The sequence below is a fragment of the Eulemur rufifrons genome, chromosome 30 (assembly GCF_041146395.1).
Source record: "Eulemur rufifrons isolate Redbay chromosome 30, OSU_ERuf_1, whole genome shotgun sequence".
Taxonomy (NCBI): Eukaryota; Metazoa; Chordata; class Mammalia; order Primates; family Lemuridae; genus Eulemur; species Eulemur rufifrons.
The window spans coordinates 93,977,434-93,999,326 of NC_091012.1; the positions used below are offsets into that span (position 1 = coordinate 93,977,434).

At 38.6% G+C, this 21,893-nt stretch overlaps 1 protein-coding gene across 2 annotated transcripts in view; it reads right to left on the bottom strand.

Moving 5' to 3' along the window:
* AR (androgen receptor) overlaps nt 1–21,893 on the bottom strand; it is a 172,590-nt gene that overhangs the window by 75,821 nt on the left and 74,876 nt on the right. For both annotated transcript variants that reach the window (XM_069463851.1, XM_069463852.1), the window contains exon 2: nt 2,848–2,999. In XM_069463851.1, the coding sequence (XP_069319952.1) occupies nt 2,848–2,999 (152 nt within the window). The remainder of the gene's footprint in view (nt 1–2,847; nt 3,000–21,893) is intronic.

Here is a 21,893-nt window from a genome sequence, read left to right on the forward strand (position 1 = left end):
TAATTGACTCTGTGCTGAGCCCTGCACCAATTATAGCATTTAAGCCTCATGCTTTATGAACCACCAAAGCTAGAATTATATTTCTGTCTTACATGTCAAGCTATTAAATCTTATACTTGTGCCCAGTCTAGAGATTTCTGAAACTATGAATAAAGTGATAATCAACACTCTGAATACTCAGTCTGAGTTAACTGACAACAACAAACAAATGAGGAAGAGAAAGATTTGTGCTCCTACTTTGTCCAACACAGGTGTAATTCCAAATTTCAACAAGGCAGATTCAGAACCATCTTCAGAAAGGCCATTTGGGCGATAAAGATGCATTGTAAAAATGGGAAAAAACCCAAATCAATAAATGTTCTCTTTGGGTAGCAAGACAGCCCTCTGCCTTCAAATAGGGATAACGATGGCAGTAAAATCAAGTCACCCAGCGTTACAGATGGGAGGAGAAAGAAAACATCGATAATTGTTTTTGCTTTTGTGTGTGTGTGTGTGTGTGTGTGTGTGTGTGTGTGTATGTGTATTTCCTAAACTGCCTTCTCCTGACCTAAAAGGGATCAAGACTAGAATCTGGGGTCCATAGTCCAAAGTAACCAAGGGGCTCAGAAGGTTCCCTCTTCATGGCTTTGCAAGGAATCCATTGGTAATTTTTCATATTTTAAGCAATCAAGAGCATTTGGCCCCACGAGCCCACAGAAGCTCATTCTGTCAAAGAAAATATCACTGAGTTTCCCTAACTTAAGTGACTCTAGGGTCTGGAGCATTTCAAGACCTTGCTGGATTTCTATGTGTTCTGTAAGTAGGGTGATTTCCTTCCCCTGCTATCTCTTCTCTTCTCTGTTCTCAAATGGTCCAAAATCCATGTCATTGCAGAGCTCCTCCCAGGCAGCCTTGCCAGTTGCCCTGCTGTCTGCCTTTCAACCTCCTTCAACCCCAACTTCTGCAGAAAGCTCCCATGTGGGATGTATGATATGACAGCAAAATCTTCCTTTTCACAATGTGGTTGATCATTTCCCATTTGCTGCAAACATAAATTTGGTGATCCAGATTTGTAAAACCCAGAGGCAGCATCAAGTATAATCTAATCTATCTGACTATTGAATTTGCTTGTTCGCTTGCTAACTTGAACTCTTTTCCCATCTGATATGGCATGTGGTGCCTGAGCTTGCTGACACACTAGCTCTAGATGAGTGCTCAGGTTCATTCCCTGTTTTAAAGACAGGGCCTGCTGGACTATAGGGTATGGGGCAGGGTCTGACTGGGGACGATGGGGTGATCTGAAGTCCCTGGAGCTGCTCCTTACTTCCTTTTCTGACAGTCATCCTTTAGTGAGTACTTTGAAGAAAGGAAGGCACTGCTCTCAGGCTCTTTCCAAACTGCCTAGACCCAGGTACTGAGGCCCTAGACTTCATACTAGCCCAGCGTGAACAGTAGCAATGGGTCACTTGGAGGCATGAGTGGAACATGCAGTATGTGTTCAGTGATACCAAATGCTAGTTGCCTCCTTACTGCTTGGGGGACTGGAATAAAACAACACGACGGCTTTATGTTTCATAGGTATTCCTGCCACCCAGTCAAAATGATGAAACTACACTCATAATTATGATTGGCTATCAATGAGGAGGCCAGTTAAAGGACACCCGCTTTCTACCTTTTCGCCACAAACTCTCTGGTGCTTCTGCCATCCTCTGATGAGTCTCAGAACATTCCTGGTGAATGATGTGGCTCTACATTCCTATCTTTTAAGACTGTCCTCCAGGTTTGTAGCCTTTAAGCAGTAAAAGGTTCTCAGTTTTTGTTCTGTCTTGGAACTTAACACTTCCAGGCCAGTAAGAGGGAAGGAAAAAGGCCTTGGCAGGAAGTACCTCACTTGTGGAAAATGGGGGCAGGGGTGGATGCTGGTGTTTAACAACTAGGTCTGGTTCCAGAGTAGAGTATCTCTGTCTAGGGGCTACTCACCAACGTCCCTTTGAGAAGGAAGCCTTCAGTGCAGGGTGGGGAGTGAAGTGGATGAATAGGAGGCTTAAGCCCAGGGTGGTTAGGAAGGAAGGAGAGACTAACACGTATAAGACATCTGGAAATAGGAGTTCCTACTGTAGAGTGTAGGCTGAGCATCTCTGGGGGCTGAGCAGACATGAGTTGTTCTAATCTAAATAAAACTAAGGAACCATGGCTTGAGCCCACTTAGCCAGATATAAGATGCTATTTAGCTTAAGGTTCTGGACCAATGGGCAGGCCCCGAGGGCAGGTCTTTGGAGAGGAAAATAAAAGTGTTTCTTCACTCTGGGTTCTTACCTGCCTGAGAACTATTAATGCAAAGACAGGGCCAAGGAGGCAGCAGCAGAAGGGAGCAGGTGCAGAGACTGATGGTCTGATGAACAGTGAGAACACTTCCCTTTTGGTGCCGAGGCCACGAAGACTTTGCTAAGGAACAGTCTCATATTCACCACACAGAAGAGGCTGGGGACTCATTTGGAGTTTCTCCACTTCTAACCTCTCTAATAAGGACAATTTTCCCCCTCACTAGACAGCAGAGTGGAAAACAAGCAGGAAGAAAATTAAATCTTTTCAAATCATTAATTTTCTTTCATTTCTAGTACCCACTGAGCCCCAAGCACCAGCTGGGACCACCTTCACTGCCTACATTGCCTATACAGCCAAGGCTGCTGAAGCCAGGGGGCCAGCAAGTCTGAAAATTTGCTTCTTTAGGCTCACAGGTTCTTTAACAGGGCCCTGCCAATGACCTTCTCTCTGAGATCATAAAATCCTGAGCCCTGGAAGGTTAGTGTTTCTCTCTGGAAAATAAAGGAGAAAGTGAAATAGAAGGGAGTGTGTAAGACCCTTTACCTTCAGCAGCTCTTTTGAAGAAGACCTTGCAGCTTCCACAAGTGAGAGCTCCATAGTGACAGCCAGAAGCTTCATCCCCACAGATAAGGCAGGTCTTCTGGGGTGGAAAGTAATAGTCAATGGGCAAAACATGGTCCCTGGCAGTCTCCAAACTGGAAAGACAAAAAAAGCAATGCAACACATGTCAGTGGGTGGCAGAAATATTAGAAATAATATATAGGATAAAAGGCCCTTTGAATGAATACAGAAGTGAAGGATTGTGATTAGTACTATCATACCAGTCTTCATTGGTCTTTTATCCCCATTCCCTCCTTTTCCTTAGGAGGGAGGAAATCTCTCTACATCACATGGACATCCCCTCGCCACCATTCTACAACATATGGCAGTAGAATCCCTATATTTGAGGCTTTTGTTGAGAAATGATGCACAGTGATGCTAGACATCTTTTAAGCTATCATCAACAACATGTGGCCATTAAAAGGCTCATTTGTTCCTTGGGCAAGGACAGAACTTCAGAAGTCACCTTGTCTGTTTGTCTGTCTCCAAAAAGATATATGTCTGATATCTTCCAGATGGACACAAAGGGGAAAGGCCAGAAAGCCAATCCTAAAACCTTCATGGAAGGGTAATTATCAGTTTCCCATTAATCAGTTAGGTAATTGATTCAAGTTTGAACAAATTGAATGGCTCTTATGACCCAAAGGTCAACTTTTGACTTTCCTATGTCCTATGCTTAAGCGTTAAACAACACTTAAATGACATCCTGGGTTAATTTGCCTCAGATAGATGACAATCACCTATACTCTCATCCACAGGAGTGCAACTGCTATATTTTATTCTTGCTTACTAAAGAGAAAAGGAAAATAAGCCATAATGGGAGCTTGTTTGTTGTGTTGGGTGATTTCAACACCTCACAGCAACTCTGTGAGACAAGCTTATCTTCTAATTATTACATCCATTGTACAGATGAAAAAAGTAAGACTCAGAGAGGAGAAGTCCAGGACAATTGGACATCAAGCCCAGGACTATCTGACTCCAAAGACTCTAAGTCCAACACAGTTTCCACTACCCCATTGTCTTCTTGCTACTCATACTTACTTTCTACCAATGGCAATTTGGTTATCATGCTCAGCCCAGTCATGAGAATTCAAGAAAGCATGAAAGGTTATATCCTTCCCTCAACCCCAAGTGAGAAGCCCTGGCAAGGCAAGAGCAAAGAAAGGTTTCACTCAGGCAACACATTACAAGCACTTTATCTTCAAGACACAAATATCAGCCTTTATTCAAGTCCCAAGTACAACAGAAAACACTTGAAAAGTTCTGCTGATATGCAAACCCAGTGGCTGGCTGTGGTGGCCTATTTTTTCTTCCCATAAGTTTTCCATCTCCAACCCTAATTAGAAAGCCAATAGGAGTCTGTCCACCAAATCAAGGCTAGCAGGGCTATAAGCTCCTCAGGAAAGGAGCTGGCTTCCAATATACAATTCAGCTAAATGCTAAGAATGATATTCTTTTGGTTAAAATTGTCATTTCCTTGGGTGAAAGCAGTGACCTCATCCTTAGTCCTGAAACAAGGAGAAGCAGCAGAAATTCTTCACAAGGATATTCCTCTTCTTCCCACTTTTTTTTGACTTCTGTAACTAGTGCAAACAGTTGAAATAGAATCAGAAGGACATATGTTTAGGCACTCTATGTGCCAGGCCATTTCATATACATCACCTCATTTAATTTTCCTAGTAACCCTGCCAAGTAGCTCTGTATCATCCCTATATTGCAGAAGAGGAAACTGATGCTCAGAACAATTGAGTAAACTTGTCCAAGACCACACATCTAGTAATCGGAAATTCCAGGATTCCATCCTAGGTAAGTCTGACTTCAAAGTGTGAATCTTAATCACTGACAAACCATGTAATGAAAATGAAGGTTGAGATAAGGTAGATTGATTCAACTCAACCCTTAGCACCTAACCCTGTGGACCAGGCATAGGAATAGGTGCTGGGGTATAGTGATGATTGAGATACCGTCCTTGCCCCTAAGCAACTACCACCTAGTAGAGAAGAAAAATAGAAAGGAAACAACTGTAAAATAACATAGTAAATGATATAATAAGCAGAGTGCAGACCGATACAGATGAGGGAGCACCTCAAAGAAAGGATTATTTTTTGAAAGACACAAAGGTATGTATGAGTAAATCAGATGATGATAAATGATAATTATTATGATGTGGTTATGAAATAGATATCAGATAAACAAAATGGAAACAAGCAGAAAGTAAGTAAGAGGTCCTTTTGTAAAGGGATTTTAAAAATAGAAATGAGGAGTTGCTGCTCAATGGCTATAAAGTTTCAGTTAAGGAAAATGAATAAGTTCTAGAGATCTTTTGTGCAACATTGTGCCTATGGCTAACAACACAGTATTGTGCACTTAAAATTTTGTTATTATGTAAATCTCATATGAAGTGTTCTTATTTTAATTTGGAGACAGAGTCTTGCTCTGTCACCCAGGCTACAGTGCAGTGGTGTAACCATAGCTCACTGCAACCTACAATTCCTGAGCTCAAGTGATACTCCTGCCTCAGCCTCCCAAAGAGCTAGCACTACAGGTACATGCCACCACTCCCAGCTGAATTTTTTTTTTTTTTAGAAACTGGGTCTCACTATGCTGTCCAGGCTGATCTTGAACTCCAGGGCTCAAGTGATCCTCCCACTTGGCCTCCAAAATTGTTGGGATTACAAGCATGAACCACCGTGCCCAGCATGATGAATAAATTCTAGAGATCTTCTGTGGAACATTGTGCCTATAGTTAACAATACAGTATTGTGCACTTAAAATTTTGTTATGCAGGTAGATATCATGTTAAGTGTTCTTAATAGTAAAATATTTTTTAAAGAAATAGAAATTTTAATCCATAGGAAAATTTAACATACAATTAAACTTGTTTAATTAGTCAAATTTACAATCAATGAATGACTGAAAAAAACTCATCAACATTTTATTTATTATATATGAGTTTACTAAAGTGCATTTTGCACAAAAATAGCTATAATGGAGGAAGAGGAGAAAGAGAAATAATGAAGGAGATTTCAGAATATGGACTTTTACTAATCACAACCCATTTTGACTAGAGGCTTGAGATAATAACTCTTGGCCTCACCAGACCAGTCTCCCCTTCCCCTCTGCCTCTCTCTGGCTAAATATTTTGGATAGCACTCTCACTGACTCTCACCTAATATGGACAAAGGGCATACACTGCAGTTCTGACTCATGGACTGACCTTTGGGTATTGGAAATGAAAATTCTAACTGCTGTTTCTCTCCCAGGTTTATATCCTAGAGAAACTTATTCACATGTGTACCAGGAGGCAGGTACAGGAATGGTGATAGAAGTTTTGTTTATAAAATCAGAAATGATAAACATCCACTGACAGGAGAAAGAATAAATAAATTATGGCACACTCATCCAATAAAATACAATTCAACAATAACAAGGAATGGAATACATAGGTGAATGTGACATGCTAATGTTGTATAGAAGACATAATTCATAATAGCATACATACAATATGATTCCATCACATAAAGTTCAAAAAGAAGCAAAAGCAAAAAATATGTTATTTGGGAATGTATATATGAACCCATCAAAATGTGAGGGAATGATAAACCCCAAATATAGGACAGTGGTTACCTCTGAGGTGAGGCTGGGGGTGATGATATATGGAAAAAAGATTTATTTATGCATTTATTTAAAAATATTTATTTAAAAAAATAAAAAAATAAAAATATTTATTAAGCTCCTATTACATATCAGGCACCGTTCTAGGTCCTGGGGATACAGTGGTGAACAAAACGGACAAAAATCCATGCCCTCACAGAGCTTTCATTCTAGTAGGGTTGATGCAATGATATTGTTAATCTCAGTAGTCAGGGCTCATGAGTGTTCATTTTATTGTTATGCTGTATAATTTATATGTTACATGCATTCTTTTATATGACTATAACAGCACATAATAAAAGAAAAACCTCAGAAGTTTCAAATAGCCACTAAATAACATACCAATTGCAAATACAGTAGAGTTTTGCTTTGAGAACAAGTGCAGAATTTACATATGACATTGTGTTTCTTCCCACCTACCCTGGTTTACATGCTCACTTATCCCGAGGCAGGGCATTTGGTTTTATGAGTCTGAAGCAAAAGCACTGCCATATACAATGGAAGGTTTCTGAATCAGAACACCCCTTGCTATTTTTCAATAGTTTCACAATTAATTAAATAAAAATGGATTACTAGAAGCTGTTGGCCTGCAGATTCCAGTTCAACTATGGGGAAGTTGGGCTTAGGAACCCTCAGCACCCAGCTGAGATCTTCAACCTCTCTCTCCCTCCCCAACTGTCTCCCTTTTTCTCTCCCCTCCTCTCCCTGCTCCACCCTCCTCCAGCCCAACTTTCTCTAGGAAGGAGGACTTGGGAATACTTTGAAGAGTCTGACTCATTTAAACAAGTCCCCCAATGACTGTGGAACCAGGGTGAAATGCAAAAGCCACAGATCAGTCTTCCTTGTTTGGGAGGGGAATGTCAACTCAACAGGGCTTTGAAGCCAGCCAGACCTGGAATGGAATCCTGCCTCCACCACTGAATTTTGAGGAAAGTCTTTAAGGCTCTCTGAGCTCCATTTGCCTCATCTGGAGAGTTGGGAATACTTTCTACTCTAGAGGGTTTCTGTGAGAATTACATTAAATAATACATGTAAAGCCCTTCCCTCTTTGCCTGCCACATGGCAGGTGCATTGCAAGTTTTGGTTACCTTAACTTTTTGTCTTACGATAAAAAAAGAAAATGTCTAATATACTAACAATAAAAAGAGCATCCTTCTTGGATATACAGAGCTTTTAAAGAAAGGTCAATACATGAAGAGAGATAGAGATAGAGTGAGAGTCACAGAGAGAGAGAGAGAGAGAGAGCGCGCACATGCACCTAGATGTGTAAAAGCATATCTTTCTTTCTTATACATTCTTTTCATACCTACCTCCTTTTCAAACTACAATGGGTTTAGGAAATCACCAAACATCTTTATAGAGTATGATACTTTTTCCGATGTTTAGTATTAATAACCTAAAATATTTTTTATTAATCATATGTGGAATATAATGACATCCCTATGAACTTTTTAAGATAAAATCAGAGAGTTCAAAATTATTCTCTCCTCATAGATCCCTTGTGCCTACTTCTTTGTGGTTACAAGGACTATTTTGGTGGAAAAGTTGGGGAAGTAAAGGCACATGACAGGTAGCTTCTTTCCCCACTGCCAACGTGAGATTTTAAATTTGATGGCTGTTCATTGATTAGGACATCAGTGTTTTCTTTTAAAAGCATTACTCAAGTTTAGTTCCTAGATCTCCAATTCTCTTCAACCATTCCTTTGGTTGAAGTGGAAAGACATATAGGTAGAAGATCTGGTTTTCATGCCCATCTCTTGCCACCTGATAACAGAATGACCTTGAACAAGTCATTTGCCTTCTATTTCTTCACATGCAAAATTAATAAAGAAATATAGACCTCATAAGACTGCTATGAAGATTCAATAAGGTTGTGGAGGTAAAGCAGCCCATACCATTGCTGGCACAGTACTTAATAAATGATCATTATTATAATAATCTCATGAGATAACTGTAGAGAGGAGAGATAGAGATGAACTAGGTTCTGAAAGCTACCTCTGAGGTGGTATAATTACCTCTTTTTTGCAGATATACAAACTGAGACTTAGAGAAAGCAAATGACTGGTCTAAGTTCATACAGTGAATAAGTGACAAAACCATAATTCATATCTGGGACTATCCCCCCTCAATCCATATTCTGTCATTATTCTAAACTGCCATATAATATTTATGTTATAACCTGGTTTTAATTCAATTAGGTTGTTTTAAATTGTTTTATTGAGATATAATTCACATACCATAAAATTCATCCATTTTATTATATTCACATCTATTACCAAGAGATTAATTTTAGAACAATTTCATCATCCCCTAAAGTAACTTCATATTTATTAGCAGCCACTCCCCATTAGCCCCCCCTCCCAGACCCTGGTAACACTACTTTCCTTTCTGTCTCTAATAATATTTCTTTTATTAATATTTAATGTAAATAAAATCATACAATATATGGTCTTTTGTGACTTGCTTATTTCACTTAGCATGCTTTCAAAGTTCATCCACGTTGTAGCATGAATCAGTACATTTTCTATTATTGTCAGATAATATTCCATTTTATGGATATACCACATTTTGTTTTTCCATTCACCAGTTGGACATTTTGGTTTCTTCCATTCTTTGGCTATTATAAGTAATGCTGCAATGAGCATTTGTATACAGGTTTTTGTATGGACATGTTTTAATTTCTCTTGAGTACATATCTTGAAATAGAATGCTAGCTCAAATAGGAACATTTGAAGAAACTTCCAGGCTGTTTTCCAAAGTGGGTGCACCATTTTATATTTTATCAGCTATGTATTATATAAGGATTCCAATTTCCCTACATCCAAGCCAACACTTGTTACTTTTTCTTTTTTACTATAGTCATCCTAATTGGTGTGAAGTGGTATCTCAATTTGGTCTTAAGCTGCATTTCCCTAATGACTAATGGTGTTGATCATTTTTTCATTTGTATATCTTATATGGAGAAATGTCTAGTTAAATCCTATATATGATTTGCAAATATTTTCTTTCATTCTATGGACTGGATTTTCACTTTATTTTTTAATTTTTATTATTTTTAGAGACAGGGTCTCTGTTGCCCAGGCTGGAGTACAGTGGCGCAATCATGGCTCCCTGTAGCCTTGAATTCCTGAGCTCAAGTGATCCTCCTGCTTCAACCTCTTGAGTAGCAAGGACTACAGGTGCATGCCCCCATGCCCAGCTAATTTATTTATTTATTGTTTGTAGATACACGGTCTTGCTATGTTGCCCAGAGTGGTCTCCCACTCCTGGCCTCAAGCAATCCTCCCACCTCAGTCTCCCAAAGTGTTAGAATTATAGGCATGAGCTACAATGCCCAGTGAATTTAATTTTATTGATGGTATCATTTGTAGTACAAATATTTTCAAATTTGATGAAGTTCAATTCATCAGTTTTTTCTTTGGTTGCTTACACTTTTGGTGTTATAGCCAAGAAATCATTGCCAATGCAGGGTCATGGAGATTTATCCCATATATTTTCTTCTGAGATTTATGATCTTAGCTCTAGCATTTAGGTCCATGATACATTTTGGTATCATTTTTGTGTAGGTTTGAAGTAGTCCAACTTCATTTACTTGCATGTGGATATCGAGTTGTTCCATTGTTGAAAAGATTATTTTTCCCCCCAAGGAATGGTTTTGCCAACATTGTTGAAAATCAACTGACCATAAATGTAAAGGTTTATTTTTGTATCCTCAATTATATTCTATTCATCTATAACTTGCTTATTTCACTTAGCATGTTTATGCCAATACCACACACTCTAATAAGGTTTGGAATCAGGAAGTGTGAGTCCTCCAACTTTGCTCTTCTTTCTCAAGATTATTTTGACTATTCTAGGTTCTTTGTATGTCAATAACAATTTTAGGGTCAGCTTTTTATTTTCTGCTACAAAGTTAGCTAGGATTTTGATAGGGATTTCCTTCAATCCTTAAGGCATACTGCTGTCTTAATATTAAGTCTTCTGGTACATAAACATGGGATATTTTTCTATTTATTTAGATCATAAATTCCTTTCCACAATGTTTTGTAGTTTTCAGTCTTGCACTTATTTTATTAAATTTATTTGTAAGTATTCTGGTACTTTGATGATATTGTGAATGAACTGATTTCTTAATTTCATTTTCAGATTGTTCATTGCCAGAGTATAGAAATATAATTGATTTTTGCACATCAATCTTGCATTCTGCAACCTTTTTGAACCTGTTTATTAGTTCTAATAATTTACTGTGGATTTCTTAGGATTTTCTACATATAAGATCATCTGTGAACATAGATAATTTTACTTGTTTTCCAATCTGGATGCCTTTTACTTCTTTTTCTTGCCTAATTGCCTTGTCTTGAACCTCTAGTACAATAGTGAATAGAAATTGTGAGAGAACATTCTTATTTTGTTCCTGATTTTATAGGGAAAAACTTCAGTCTGGCACTATTAGTATGATGTTAGCTGTAAGTTTTTCACAGATGTCCATTATTAGGTTAAAAATGTTCCCTCTTTTTCCTAGTTTTTTTTGAGTGTTTTAGTCATGAAAAAGTGTTGGGTTTTTGTAAAATGTTTTTTTTTTCTGTATCTATTGAGATGATCATGGCACTGTTGTCCTTTATTATTTTAACATGGTATATTATATTAGCTGATTTTCAGATGTTAAACCAACCTTGTATTCCTGAAATAAATCCTACTTGGTCACTGTTTATAATCCTTTTTATTAATACTTGTTGCTGGATTTGGTTTGCTAGTATTTTGTTGAGTTTTTTTATTTATCTATTAATACATTCAAAAGTGATATTGGTCTGTAGTTTTCTTATTGTGTCATATCTTTGGTTTTGTTAACAGGGTAACATTGACCTCCCAGAATTAGCTGGCAAGTGTTCCTGCCTCTTCTATTTTTTGAAAGAATTTGTGAAGGATTTGTATGAAAACCTCCTTAAATGTTTGATAGAGTTCACCCGTGAAGACTTCTGGACCTGGGCTTTTTTTGTGAGTAATATCTTAAAGAATTACTAATCTACTCTCTTTAGTTGTTATAGGCCTATTCAGATTTTTTCTTTCTTTATGAGTCAGTTTAGAAAGTTCGTATGTCTCTGGGTATTTGTCCATGTCATACAGGTTTATCTAATTTTTTAGCATGCAGTTCTTCATAGTATTCCCTTTTGATTCTTTTAAAATATTTTCTAAGGTAGGCAGTGATGGCCCCACTTTCATTGTTTATTCTGGTAATTTCAATCTTCTCTCTTTTTTTCTTAGTCAATCTGACTAAAGGTTTGTTAATTTTGCTGATCTTTTCAAAGAACCAATTTTTTATTTCATTGACTATAATGTTTTTCTACTCTATATTTCATTTATTTCCTCTGTAATCTTTTATTAAACGTTCTTCCTGCTTTCTTTGTTTTTAGTTTGCTCTTCCTTTTCTAGTTTCCTAAGGTGGAAGGTTAAGTTATCAACTTGAGATCTTTTGTCTTTGTTAATACAGGCATTTATAGCTATAAATTTCCCTTTAAGCTATAAATTTCCCTTTAGCTTAACTGTATCCCATAAATTTTGGTAAGATGCATTTTCATTTTCATTTGTCTCAAAGTATTTCCTCATTTCCCTTTCACTTTTTTCTTTTATCCACTGTTTATTTAGAAGCATGTTGTTTAATTCCACAAGTTTGTGAATTTCCAAAAATCTCCCTTTGTTACTAATTTCTAATTATTTCCATTGTGATCTGAGGACTTACAGCAGTTTTTCTTGAATAAATGCTTCTCAGATTGTTGCAAGCCTTTGTTTTCTTTACAGAGTTCTGGAAAAGTTAATTTTTTTTTTTCAGACAGAGTCTCACTCTGTTGCCCAGGCTAGAGTGAGTGCCGTGGCGTCAGCCTAGCTCACAGCAACCTCAAAGTCCTGGGCTCAAGCGATCCTCCTGTCTCAGCCTCCCGAGTAGCTGGGACTACAGGCATGCACCACCATGCCCGGCTAATTTTTTCTATATATATTTTTAGCTGTCCATATAATTTCTTTCTATTTTTAGTAGAGATGGGGTCTCGCTATTGCTCAGGCTGGTCTCGAACTCCTGAGCTCAAACGATCCGCCCACCTCGGCCTCCCAGAGTGCTAGGATTACAGGCGTGAGCCACCGCGCCCGGCCGAAAAGTTAATTTTTATAATTTTTGCTAGTGTTTTTATTGCTTTTATGAAAGGATAGATTTGTGGAGGTCTGCACTCCACCATTCTGTAAGTCTTACCTTCCAAGTCAGGTTATATTTAATGTGATATAAAAATCATCCCCCCATGTATACACACTAGTCCCCATGATAAAGGAAGAGAGAAGAGAGATTACTCATACTCTTCATTTATTCATTCATCCATTAATTCCTTCATTCAATAATTCATACATTATTAAGGGACAGTTCTGCTAAATTATGGCTATAAAGATGAGAAAGACACAGCCCCTTTTTCATCAAGGAGCTTCATGGCCTGTTTGGGGCTAAAACAAGCACACAAATGGTTAATGCAAAGTGTAGCAAGAGAAATTCTGTAAAAAGGGCCAAGATGGTGATTACTACACAAAGAGAAAATTTGTTTTGTCTGCAGATACTAGGGGGTAATGCCTACCATGTACTTAGTCCTATTACTGATCACACTAGACGCTTTACATATTCATCAAATATTTACTCTGAAATCAAATTAAGAGACCAAATGGGGTGTCCTTGGTTCCAATGCATATTTAAGTCTCAAACTTTACATATAGACACAGCTTTGTATAACACACAAATATGAATAGAACAATTACTTGTCATTAGGTATTAGGCAGTTATAGCCCTACTAGTGATTTCCATTTTCTGTAGCTTACATCACTGACAAACATGCCAAGACAGCTGCAGGGGTGGTAGCAAGAATGTTTTTTATCAGTGTATCCCACCAACATTACAAATCTGTCTTTTTCTCTTGAAATTACTCTCAGAAATGGGGCTGAACAGACAAATCCTTATTACTGTCATGTCCTTGCATTTCCCAGGCCACATTTGTTGTCTTCTGTGAGCCAAAATTTTTCCAATGGCCTCCTAGCCATCATAGCCAATTGGCCATGGAAGGACTAGCCAGATTGCTTTCTGCAGTGTCATCAAATCTTAGGCCTGAGAGCTGTTTCCACAATCCATTGCAAGGAAACAGGAAATTAAAAAAACGACTTGATTTTAATTATCTGTTAAATCTTATTGAACCAATATTTTCCTGAACATCCTCTATTTGAACTTCTGATACTAGAGAGACTATTTACTGAGGGCTTACTATGTCCTAAGCATTGGCAAAAGTGCTTAATCCCCACAACTATTACTGCAAGGTACATAGTGTTTCTCCATTTTACAAATGAAGAGCCAGAGGTACAGAGGCATTGAGTGATTTCTTCAAGATCGCACTACTAGTAAGTAGCAGAGCTAGGATTTGAATACATGCCTGGTTAACTCCAAAGCCCATACTTTATCCACCTTTCTATATAGCATTGTCTGTTGTTGACTGTCAAAGCTGGATGACCCTTAGAGATCATCTAGTCCAGTGTTTCTCACCTTTAGCTATGCAAATAACTCATGAGGGAGCTTTCTTAAAATGCCAGTGGCCCTCCTGGCATTCCCTATTCTAGTTGAAATGGGGTGTAGACTAGGCATCCATTTTTTTCAAAGCTCCCCAAATGATTTTAATGTACTATTAGGGCTGAACCCCACTGAACTATCCCAGTTCCTTCATCATTGTTCACAGGAAAATTTCAAGCCCAGAGGGAAGGAGAATTGAGCAGGAGAAACAGTTATTAAGAAGCAAGTCTAAGACTCAGAACCCAGGTGTTATGATTCCCATGCCATAGTTCTGTTGTAGAACAGTATTTCTAGTCGCATTTTGCATATTTGATTCTCCTAGGGTTTAGAATCTGGAATGGACAGCCTGTGAAAAATCTATATAACAACTATCATCAAACAGTCATTCAGCTATACTCTAGAATACTTTTATTTTATTTTATTGTAGTTTTATTTCAGCATATTATGGGGATACAAAAGTTTAGGTTACGTATATTGCCCTTGCCCCTCCCTCTGCCACCCCGAGTTAGAGCTTCAAGTGGGTCCATCCGATAGACAGTGCGCATTGCACTTATTATGTATGTATACACCCATCCCCTTCCCCCCACATCTGCCCGACACCCGATCAATGTTATTCCTAAATGTGCTCTTGGGTGATGATCAGTGAAACCAATTTGATGGTGAGTACATGTGGTGCTTATTTTTCCCATATTCTATTAAAAAGACATCTGCACTCAAATGTTTATAGCAGCACAATTCACAATTGCAAAGATGTGGAAACAACCCAAGTGCCCATCAATACATGAGTAGATTAATAAAATGTGGTATATGCATACCATGGAGTACTACTCAGCTATAAGAATTAATGGTGATTTAGCACCTCTTGTATTTTCCTGGATAGAGCTCAAACCCATTCTACTAAGTGAAGTATCCCAAGAATGGAAAAATAAGCATTACATGTACTCACCATCAAATTGGTTTCACTGACCATTGTTTCTTATAGCTGAGTAGTACTTCATGGTATACATATACCACATTTTACTAATCCACTCATGTATTCATGGGCACTTGGGTTGTTTCCACATCTTTGCAATTGTGAATTGTGCTGCTATAAACATTCAAGTGCAGATGTCTTTTTTATAGAATGTCTTTTGTTCTTTTGGGTAGATGCCCAATAATGGGATTGCTGGATCAAACGGTAGGTCTACTTGTATCTATTGCTTTCCACAGAGGTTGCACTAGTTTTCAGTCCCACCAGTAGTGTATGAGTGTTCCTGTCTCTCTGCTTCCATGCCAACATTTATTGTTAGAATCCTTTTAAAAGATGTAAAAGCAGTAAACAGTATAGCAGCCACCAAAATGGATCTCACCCATTATGAAACTATCCTCTCACTGGAAAGAGATCATTAAATATTTATTGAGTGCCCTACTATGTGCCAGATGCTATAAGAAGCACTTATAATGCTTAGGGACCAAAAATACAAATATCCTTGTCTCCTATCCTAAGTCTGGTCTGAGGAGACTCACTGTCATTCAGAGTAAGGGTTACAGATCCCCATTTCTCACTTGAGGCAAAAGAGGCTCAGAGTTAAAGACATTTTATAGTAAGTTGGAGTGTCACAAGAGGAAAAGCAAATGGTTTTGGGTAGAGAGACTTGAGTTCAAATCCCACAATTACTGATCACTAGCCATATTAATGCTGGGCACAGGATGAACTTAACTTCCCCACTCATCAGTTTCCTACAAAAGAAGGAAAGTAATATTCTAGCCTCAACAGGGTGTTGTGACAAATGCATAAGAGAATACAAGGAAAAGGGCCTCGCACACTCAAAATAAATGGCAATTTCTCTCCATTTTCTCCATCTCACCCCCTCCCCCTTCACCTTGGGACTAGAGTCTAGAGCATCTGACTCCCAGTCCAGTGAGCTCCGCAATCATCATGCTGCCTCCGCTGTCAGACACTACTGGTTAAGACAGAAAAGCAGCAGCCACCATTCACCCTTACCCAAAACTTATAAAAACACTAGGAAAAAAATCAGCCTATCTTTAAAGTCCTTTTGTGACTTTGAGGCAAGGAAAACAGATGATGTAGCTTATGAAATGTGAAAAATGTTCAGCTATGTGTCTGAGGGCTTCAGAAACCCAAAGAAGGAAGATAGCACCATGTCAGCAGACACAACTTGGGTATCAATGAAATGCTGATGAGATTCCAAGCTCAATCCACAACCAGAAAGCCAAGGTTAGACATTTCATGTTGGCCCAAAGAATCCACAGAAGCTAGATAAACAGCCCCATTGAGATAATCAGCAAGAACAGAGCTTATCCTGATCTCTTAAACAGATGTACAGTGAGGCCTGGCCCAAGGCAAAACAAGGCCAGGTATTAACCTTGACACTTGGGAAAAGTGCCCTGCTCCCAACATAAGAGACTGATTTTGATTGTGGGGAAAGCAGTCATTGGCAGAAACTAAGTACACCATCTCATTCCAGTACACATCACAACATATAGCACAATAATAACGGCTGATGTTTACTGGGAACCTGTATGTCCCAGCTACTATACTACACTCTACATATGTTAATCTTATTTAATCTTTACAACAAATGCATGAGGTATACATCATTATTCTAATTTTATAGGATAACTGAGGTCCAAAAATCTTAAGTGTTCTGCATAAAATCCATAGACAGTAAATGATGGCTTCAAGATTTTAACTCAAGTCTCTCTGACTCCAGGATCAACTATTAAACCATATAGTTTCTCACATCGGATGGCAATCCCCAATGACTCAACCCAGAAAACTATGAGTCATTCTGGACTTAATGTTACACACTTCCTTAGTGTACCCCACCTACCACTGCCATCCAATCAGTCAATCAGTGACTAATACCTGTTAATTTTACCGCCTAAGTAGTTCCTCTACACACACACACACACACACACACACACACACACAGCCTTGCCTTCAACATAATTGAAACTGCCTTATTCAAGTCTTTCTTCTTCCTACTGGATCCTCTCCAGTCCATAAATTACACAGGACCTCAGAGGAATCCTATCTAAAACATCTGCTTCTGTATCTATCTCCTCTCCCTAACAGCTTTCAATAACCACCTATTGCTTATAGCAGTGGTCTTAACTCACTGATGAGTTAGAATCCCCTGAAGAGTGAATTAGCAATATGGAGTACTGATACCACCCCAACTTAGTTTGGGCTCTTCTCAATCTGAAAGTACAAGTGAGACCTGAGGATCTGTAATTTTATTGAATAACCAAGTGAAAACCACTTGGCCTACAGGATACACACACTAGCAGGGTGTGCAAAGCTTATTTCTAGCTCCTTATCTCACCACCTCCACAACCTTTTCCATATAACCTTCCAGTGATACCACCCTGTTTCACTTCTCCAATCTCACCCTGCTATTTCATTTTTTTGTGCCTTTGCTTACCCTGCTGCTCCCTCCAATTTGAACAGCCACACCTTGCCCCCAACTATCTATCTCCTTTGCAACATCATCTCATAATTCAGGTCTCAGCCTAAAAGGCCACCACCTATTCCACGAATCCCTTCCTGACTCAGTATCCCTAGATAGAATATGATTATGCCTCCACTTTCAAAGCACCTATATTTTATATCACAACTAATCCATGTATGCGTCTGGTTCCCATCCACCATGTGGCATTCATTGATGAATTTCTGGTGTCTAGCCCTGACACTTCCTGGGCACCTTTCCCTCAACTCTCCTTCCTCTTTCTTTCCTCCTCCACTCACTCTTAAGCCACAGACCAGAGTTTGAAAACAGCCATGTTACCTCTCAAAGAGCATCTTAATTTGAAGGCCAAGATGGACCATGAACAACTTTTGAGTCCTAAATTAAGACACTACTAAACTATATAAGACAAATGAAAACCTCGCTTTCTTTTCTCAAAAAATGCCAAAGATTTTACAATATCCATTTGATCACATTATCTCTCATGTTTCAGTCATGAAGTTCTTCCTCATATCTAACCCAACTCCCTTAGATTACTTTTTTCCTCTGTCCTTGGTAGAAATGGAGAATAGCCACTTGCCATACTCCTACCTTACCTTACACTCTATATTACAGATAAACACAGAGGTGAACAAAATGTAATCTAGGATAAAACCTGAGAAGGAAAATGTGTCATACTTGGCATCTTTTTGAACTAGGTAAAAGTGAAGTGCTAAGAAGCTGGTGGAGCTGTCATTGTTGGATAAACACAGATAAAATTGTTCAACTTGATAAACAAGTTCTTTCCATTCTGCAAAGTGGTCATGTGGTCTCTGGCATAGTACTTTCTGAGTTCCTCTTTGTCATTATGACGAGACAAGTTGCAGCCAGAGGGAGGCTGCTTTCGCTTAACCCTGGTCGGTGCCTACTCTTCTCCACTGTTCTGCTCTTTGATGTGCCTTAGTATACTAGACTGGAAGTTGGGAGCCTGATAGTTCATTATAAATTTTTTTTTATTTAATGTAATTGTATTAGGATATGTCTCAACTTGGGCTGATAATAACAAAATACTCTAATTTGGGTAGCTTAAACAACAGACAAAGGCTCTTAACTTTGTAAATTCTGGATCTGGGAAGTCCAAGATCCCAAAATCAAGGTGCAAGCTAATTTGGTTCCTGATGAGGTTCCTCTTCCTGGCTTGCAGACAGCTGTCTTCTTGCTGTGTTCTCACATGGGCGATGGGGGGAGACAGAGACACTAACTCACTGTGTGGCCTTGGACCAGTCACTTTTTCCCCTGACCCTCAGTTTTTTCATCTTATGAAACTCATATTTGTAGAGCACTTCAAGCACATAAGGCACATTCACATGCACTTATCTTGTGGCATCTGCACAATGACCCTGTGAGGCAAACAGATGAGTCAAGGGAAGCTCAGGGAGGTTAAGTAACTTGTCTAAAATGGAGGAGCTAGAAAGTAGCAGGGTTGTAATTTGAACTCTTTATAATACACCAAACTGCCTTGTGATATCTATAAAATAAGGAGGTTAGATTAGAAGATCTTTCATTTAAGAGTTTGAACAACAACAAACAATATGTACAATATTTCATGAATTAAAAATACATTCACATTTATTATCATCCATTCTGTCATTAAAATCATATTCAGCACCTACTATAAGCCAGACGCCATAGGCTGGGCATACAGTATTAAACAAGTTGGACAAAGTCCTATCTTAAGTGAGCTTCCATTGGGGTGCGGGGGGAGTGCATGAAACACTCATAAAAAAAGTTAAATAAAATAATTTCAGATACTTTTAAGTACATCAGGATAAGGGGGGATACTGAGTGACTGAGCAGTATCTTATTTAATCTTCCTAACATCCCTGCCAAGTAGAGATTTTCATTAATTCCATTTCCAGACAGAGCAAAAGAAGGCAGAGAAGCTAAGTGACTTAGCCAGCCAATGAGCAACAGAGCTTGGCCCAGATACCACAACTTCTGACTATATGTTTCATGCTTATTTCACTCTACTGCCTCGCTCCTGGCACTAGTTTTCCAGGAATCCATGACTTACTTTCCAAATGACTGATTCTTGAGTACTTGGTTCTATTAGGCTGTATTCCTGCGAGGAAGATGAGACTTAGGCTAGATACCTTGTGATCATGGGATCAGGAACATCAGGCACCTAGCCTTCAGACCAGGATGTTTGCTGGTTCACTTGTCTTTATCAGTTCCTTAAGAGTAGCCAGGACTTGTTTTGTTCACTGTTCTATCTCCAGTGCCTGGCACATGGCTTGGCCTCTAATTAGTGTTTGTTAAATATTAAATCTATGAATGAATGAATGGATGAATGAACCAATGAGAGAACAAATTAACACAGCTTGAAGAAAACTGGGTTGGTGTGTTTCTGGCAAAGGGAACTAAACTACACTCAGATTCCCTCTGGAAGCTTCAGCTGCTTTCTCCTGGAAACAAGCAGGTATGGCAAAGAGACAGGTGGGAGCTGGCAGCCTAGGGGGAGGAGAATGGAACATTATCATACAAGAAGCATACCCAGGCCAGCTGAAAATAAACTGCCCCCCCAAAAGAAGTAAGTAGGAGAGGACTATAACATGATTTTCTCCCTTTTTTTCTCTCTTGGCCCTGGAAAGCTATACTTTATTCCCTGTACTTCTTAGGCAATGAGGAAATAATGCATCTGAAACCTGGTGATTCTTGCCTTCTGCACATTTGGGAAGCTAAAAAGGACAATATTCTGTCTGATAAGGACTACAGTGGTCTACAGATCTTTCTTGGGGCTAAAAAATACTGGGCTTCCTGAGGCTCTTTGTTCCACTTTCTTTAAATGTCCTAGTCACAATTTGCCAACATGTGTGCTATGCACATATAAAAATAGAGTAGTCTCTGAACACCTACAACTGACTTGGATGAAGAGAGGAATAATATTCATGGAAAGGAAAGAAGCTAAAATTTGTCTAATACTTGTCACACACCACCACTGTAGTACCTACAGTCATACTTATTGAGCAACTACAGTTTCCCATCTATGAAATGGGTATATTCACAATATCTATCTACCAGTTTGTTGTGTGGATTAAGTGAGCTAATCCATGTCAGGTGTTGAGCACGGTGCCTGGCATGTAATATATATGCAATGAGTAACAACATAAGTTGCCACCATCGCCACTACCACCATCATTATCACCATCTATGTGCAGAGTTCTATTTTAGGAGCTCTCATATCAATTGTCATACTGTATCCTCCTCACAATATTGCATGGTAGAGGTTATCATCTCCATTTGATACATAAGGAAATCGAGTCACAGTGAAGTATATTAACCTTCCTAAAGTTCTGCCATAAAGAAGAAACATAGCAAGAATTAGAAATTATTAATAGATCCATTGGACTAGTCCTTCATTGTATCACACAAGGCCAAAATAAAACCTGGCAACTAACAACTAGTCGTAAATACTAGGAAATCCTGATTGACTTACACTAATTACATCTGTACACCAATGTTGGAAGCAAATGTAATTATATTTTGAAACTCCATTTTTATTCCTTGATGAGCAAAGGGTGGTGGCTAAAGCTGAAAAAAAAAACATTAAAGATATTGTTTGGGACTTGGAAGGGGAAAAAAACCAAACTTTTACAAAATGTAAATCAAAATTGAGAGTGATAAGATATGCTAAAGCTAATTTATGCTAATAGAAGAAGCACATTTTCTACAGTAAGTCCCTCTGACCATGAAACTGGTCTTTTATAGATTCACACAGATAAAACTTCTATATTCTGTATCTGCTACAGCTCGTTGTTTTTACTAAAGTCTTCACATCCATTCAAAAAGTGGCAACACAGAAAGAGTAGGCTACAGACTTGAGTTTATCATAGATAACACAGTTATTAAAATGTAATTTGAAAGACATTCACAAATGAGAATAATACAGAGTGACCCAGCTATAAGAAACAATGGTGATATAGCACTTCCTGTATTTTCCTGGATAGAGCTGGAACCCATTCTACTAAGTGAAGTATCCCAAGAATGGAAAAATAAGCACCACATGTACTCACCATCAAATTGGTTTCACTGATCAACACCTAAGAGCACATATAGGAATAACATTAATTGGGTGACTGGCATATGGCGGGGAGGGGATGGGTGTATATATTCATAATGAGTGCGATGCGCACCGTCTGGGGGATAGACACGCTTGAAGCTCTAACTCAGGGGGGAGGGGTGGCAAGGGAAATATACGTAACCTAAACTTTTGTACCCCCATAATATGTTGAAAGAAAAAA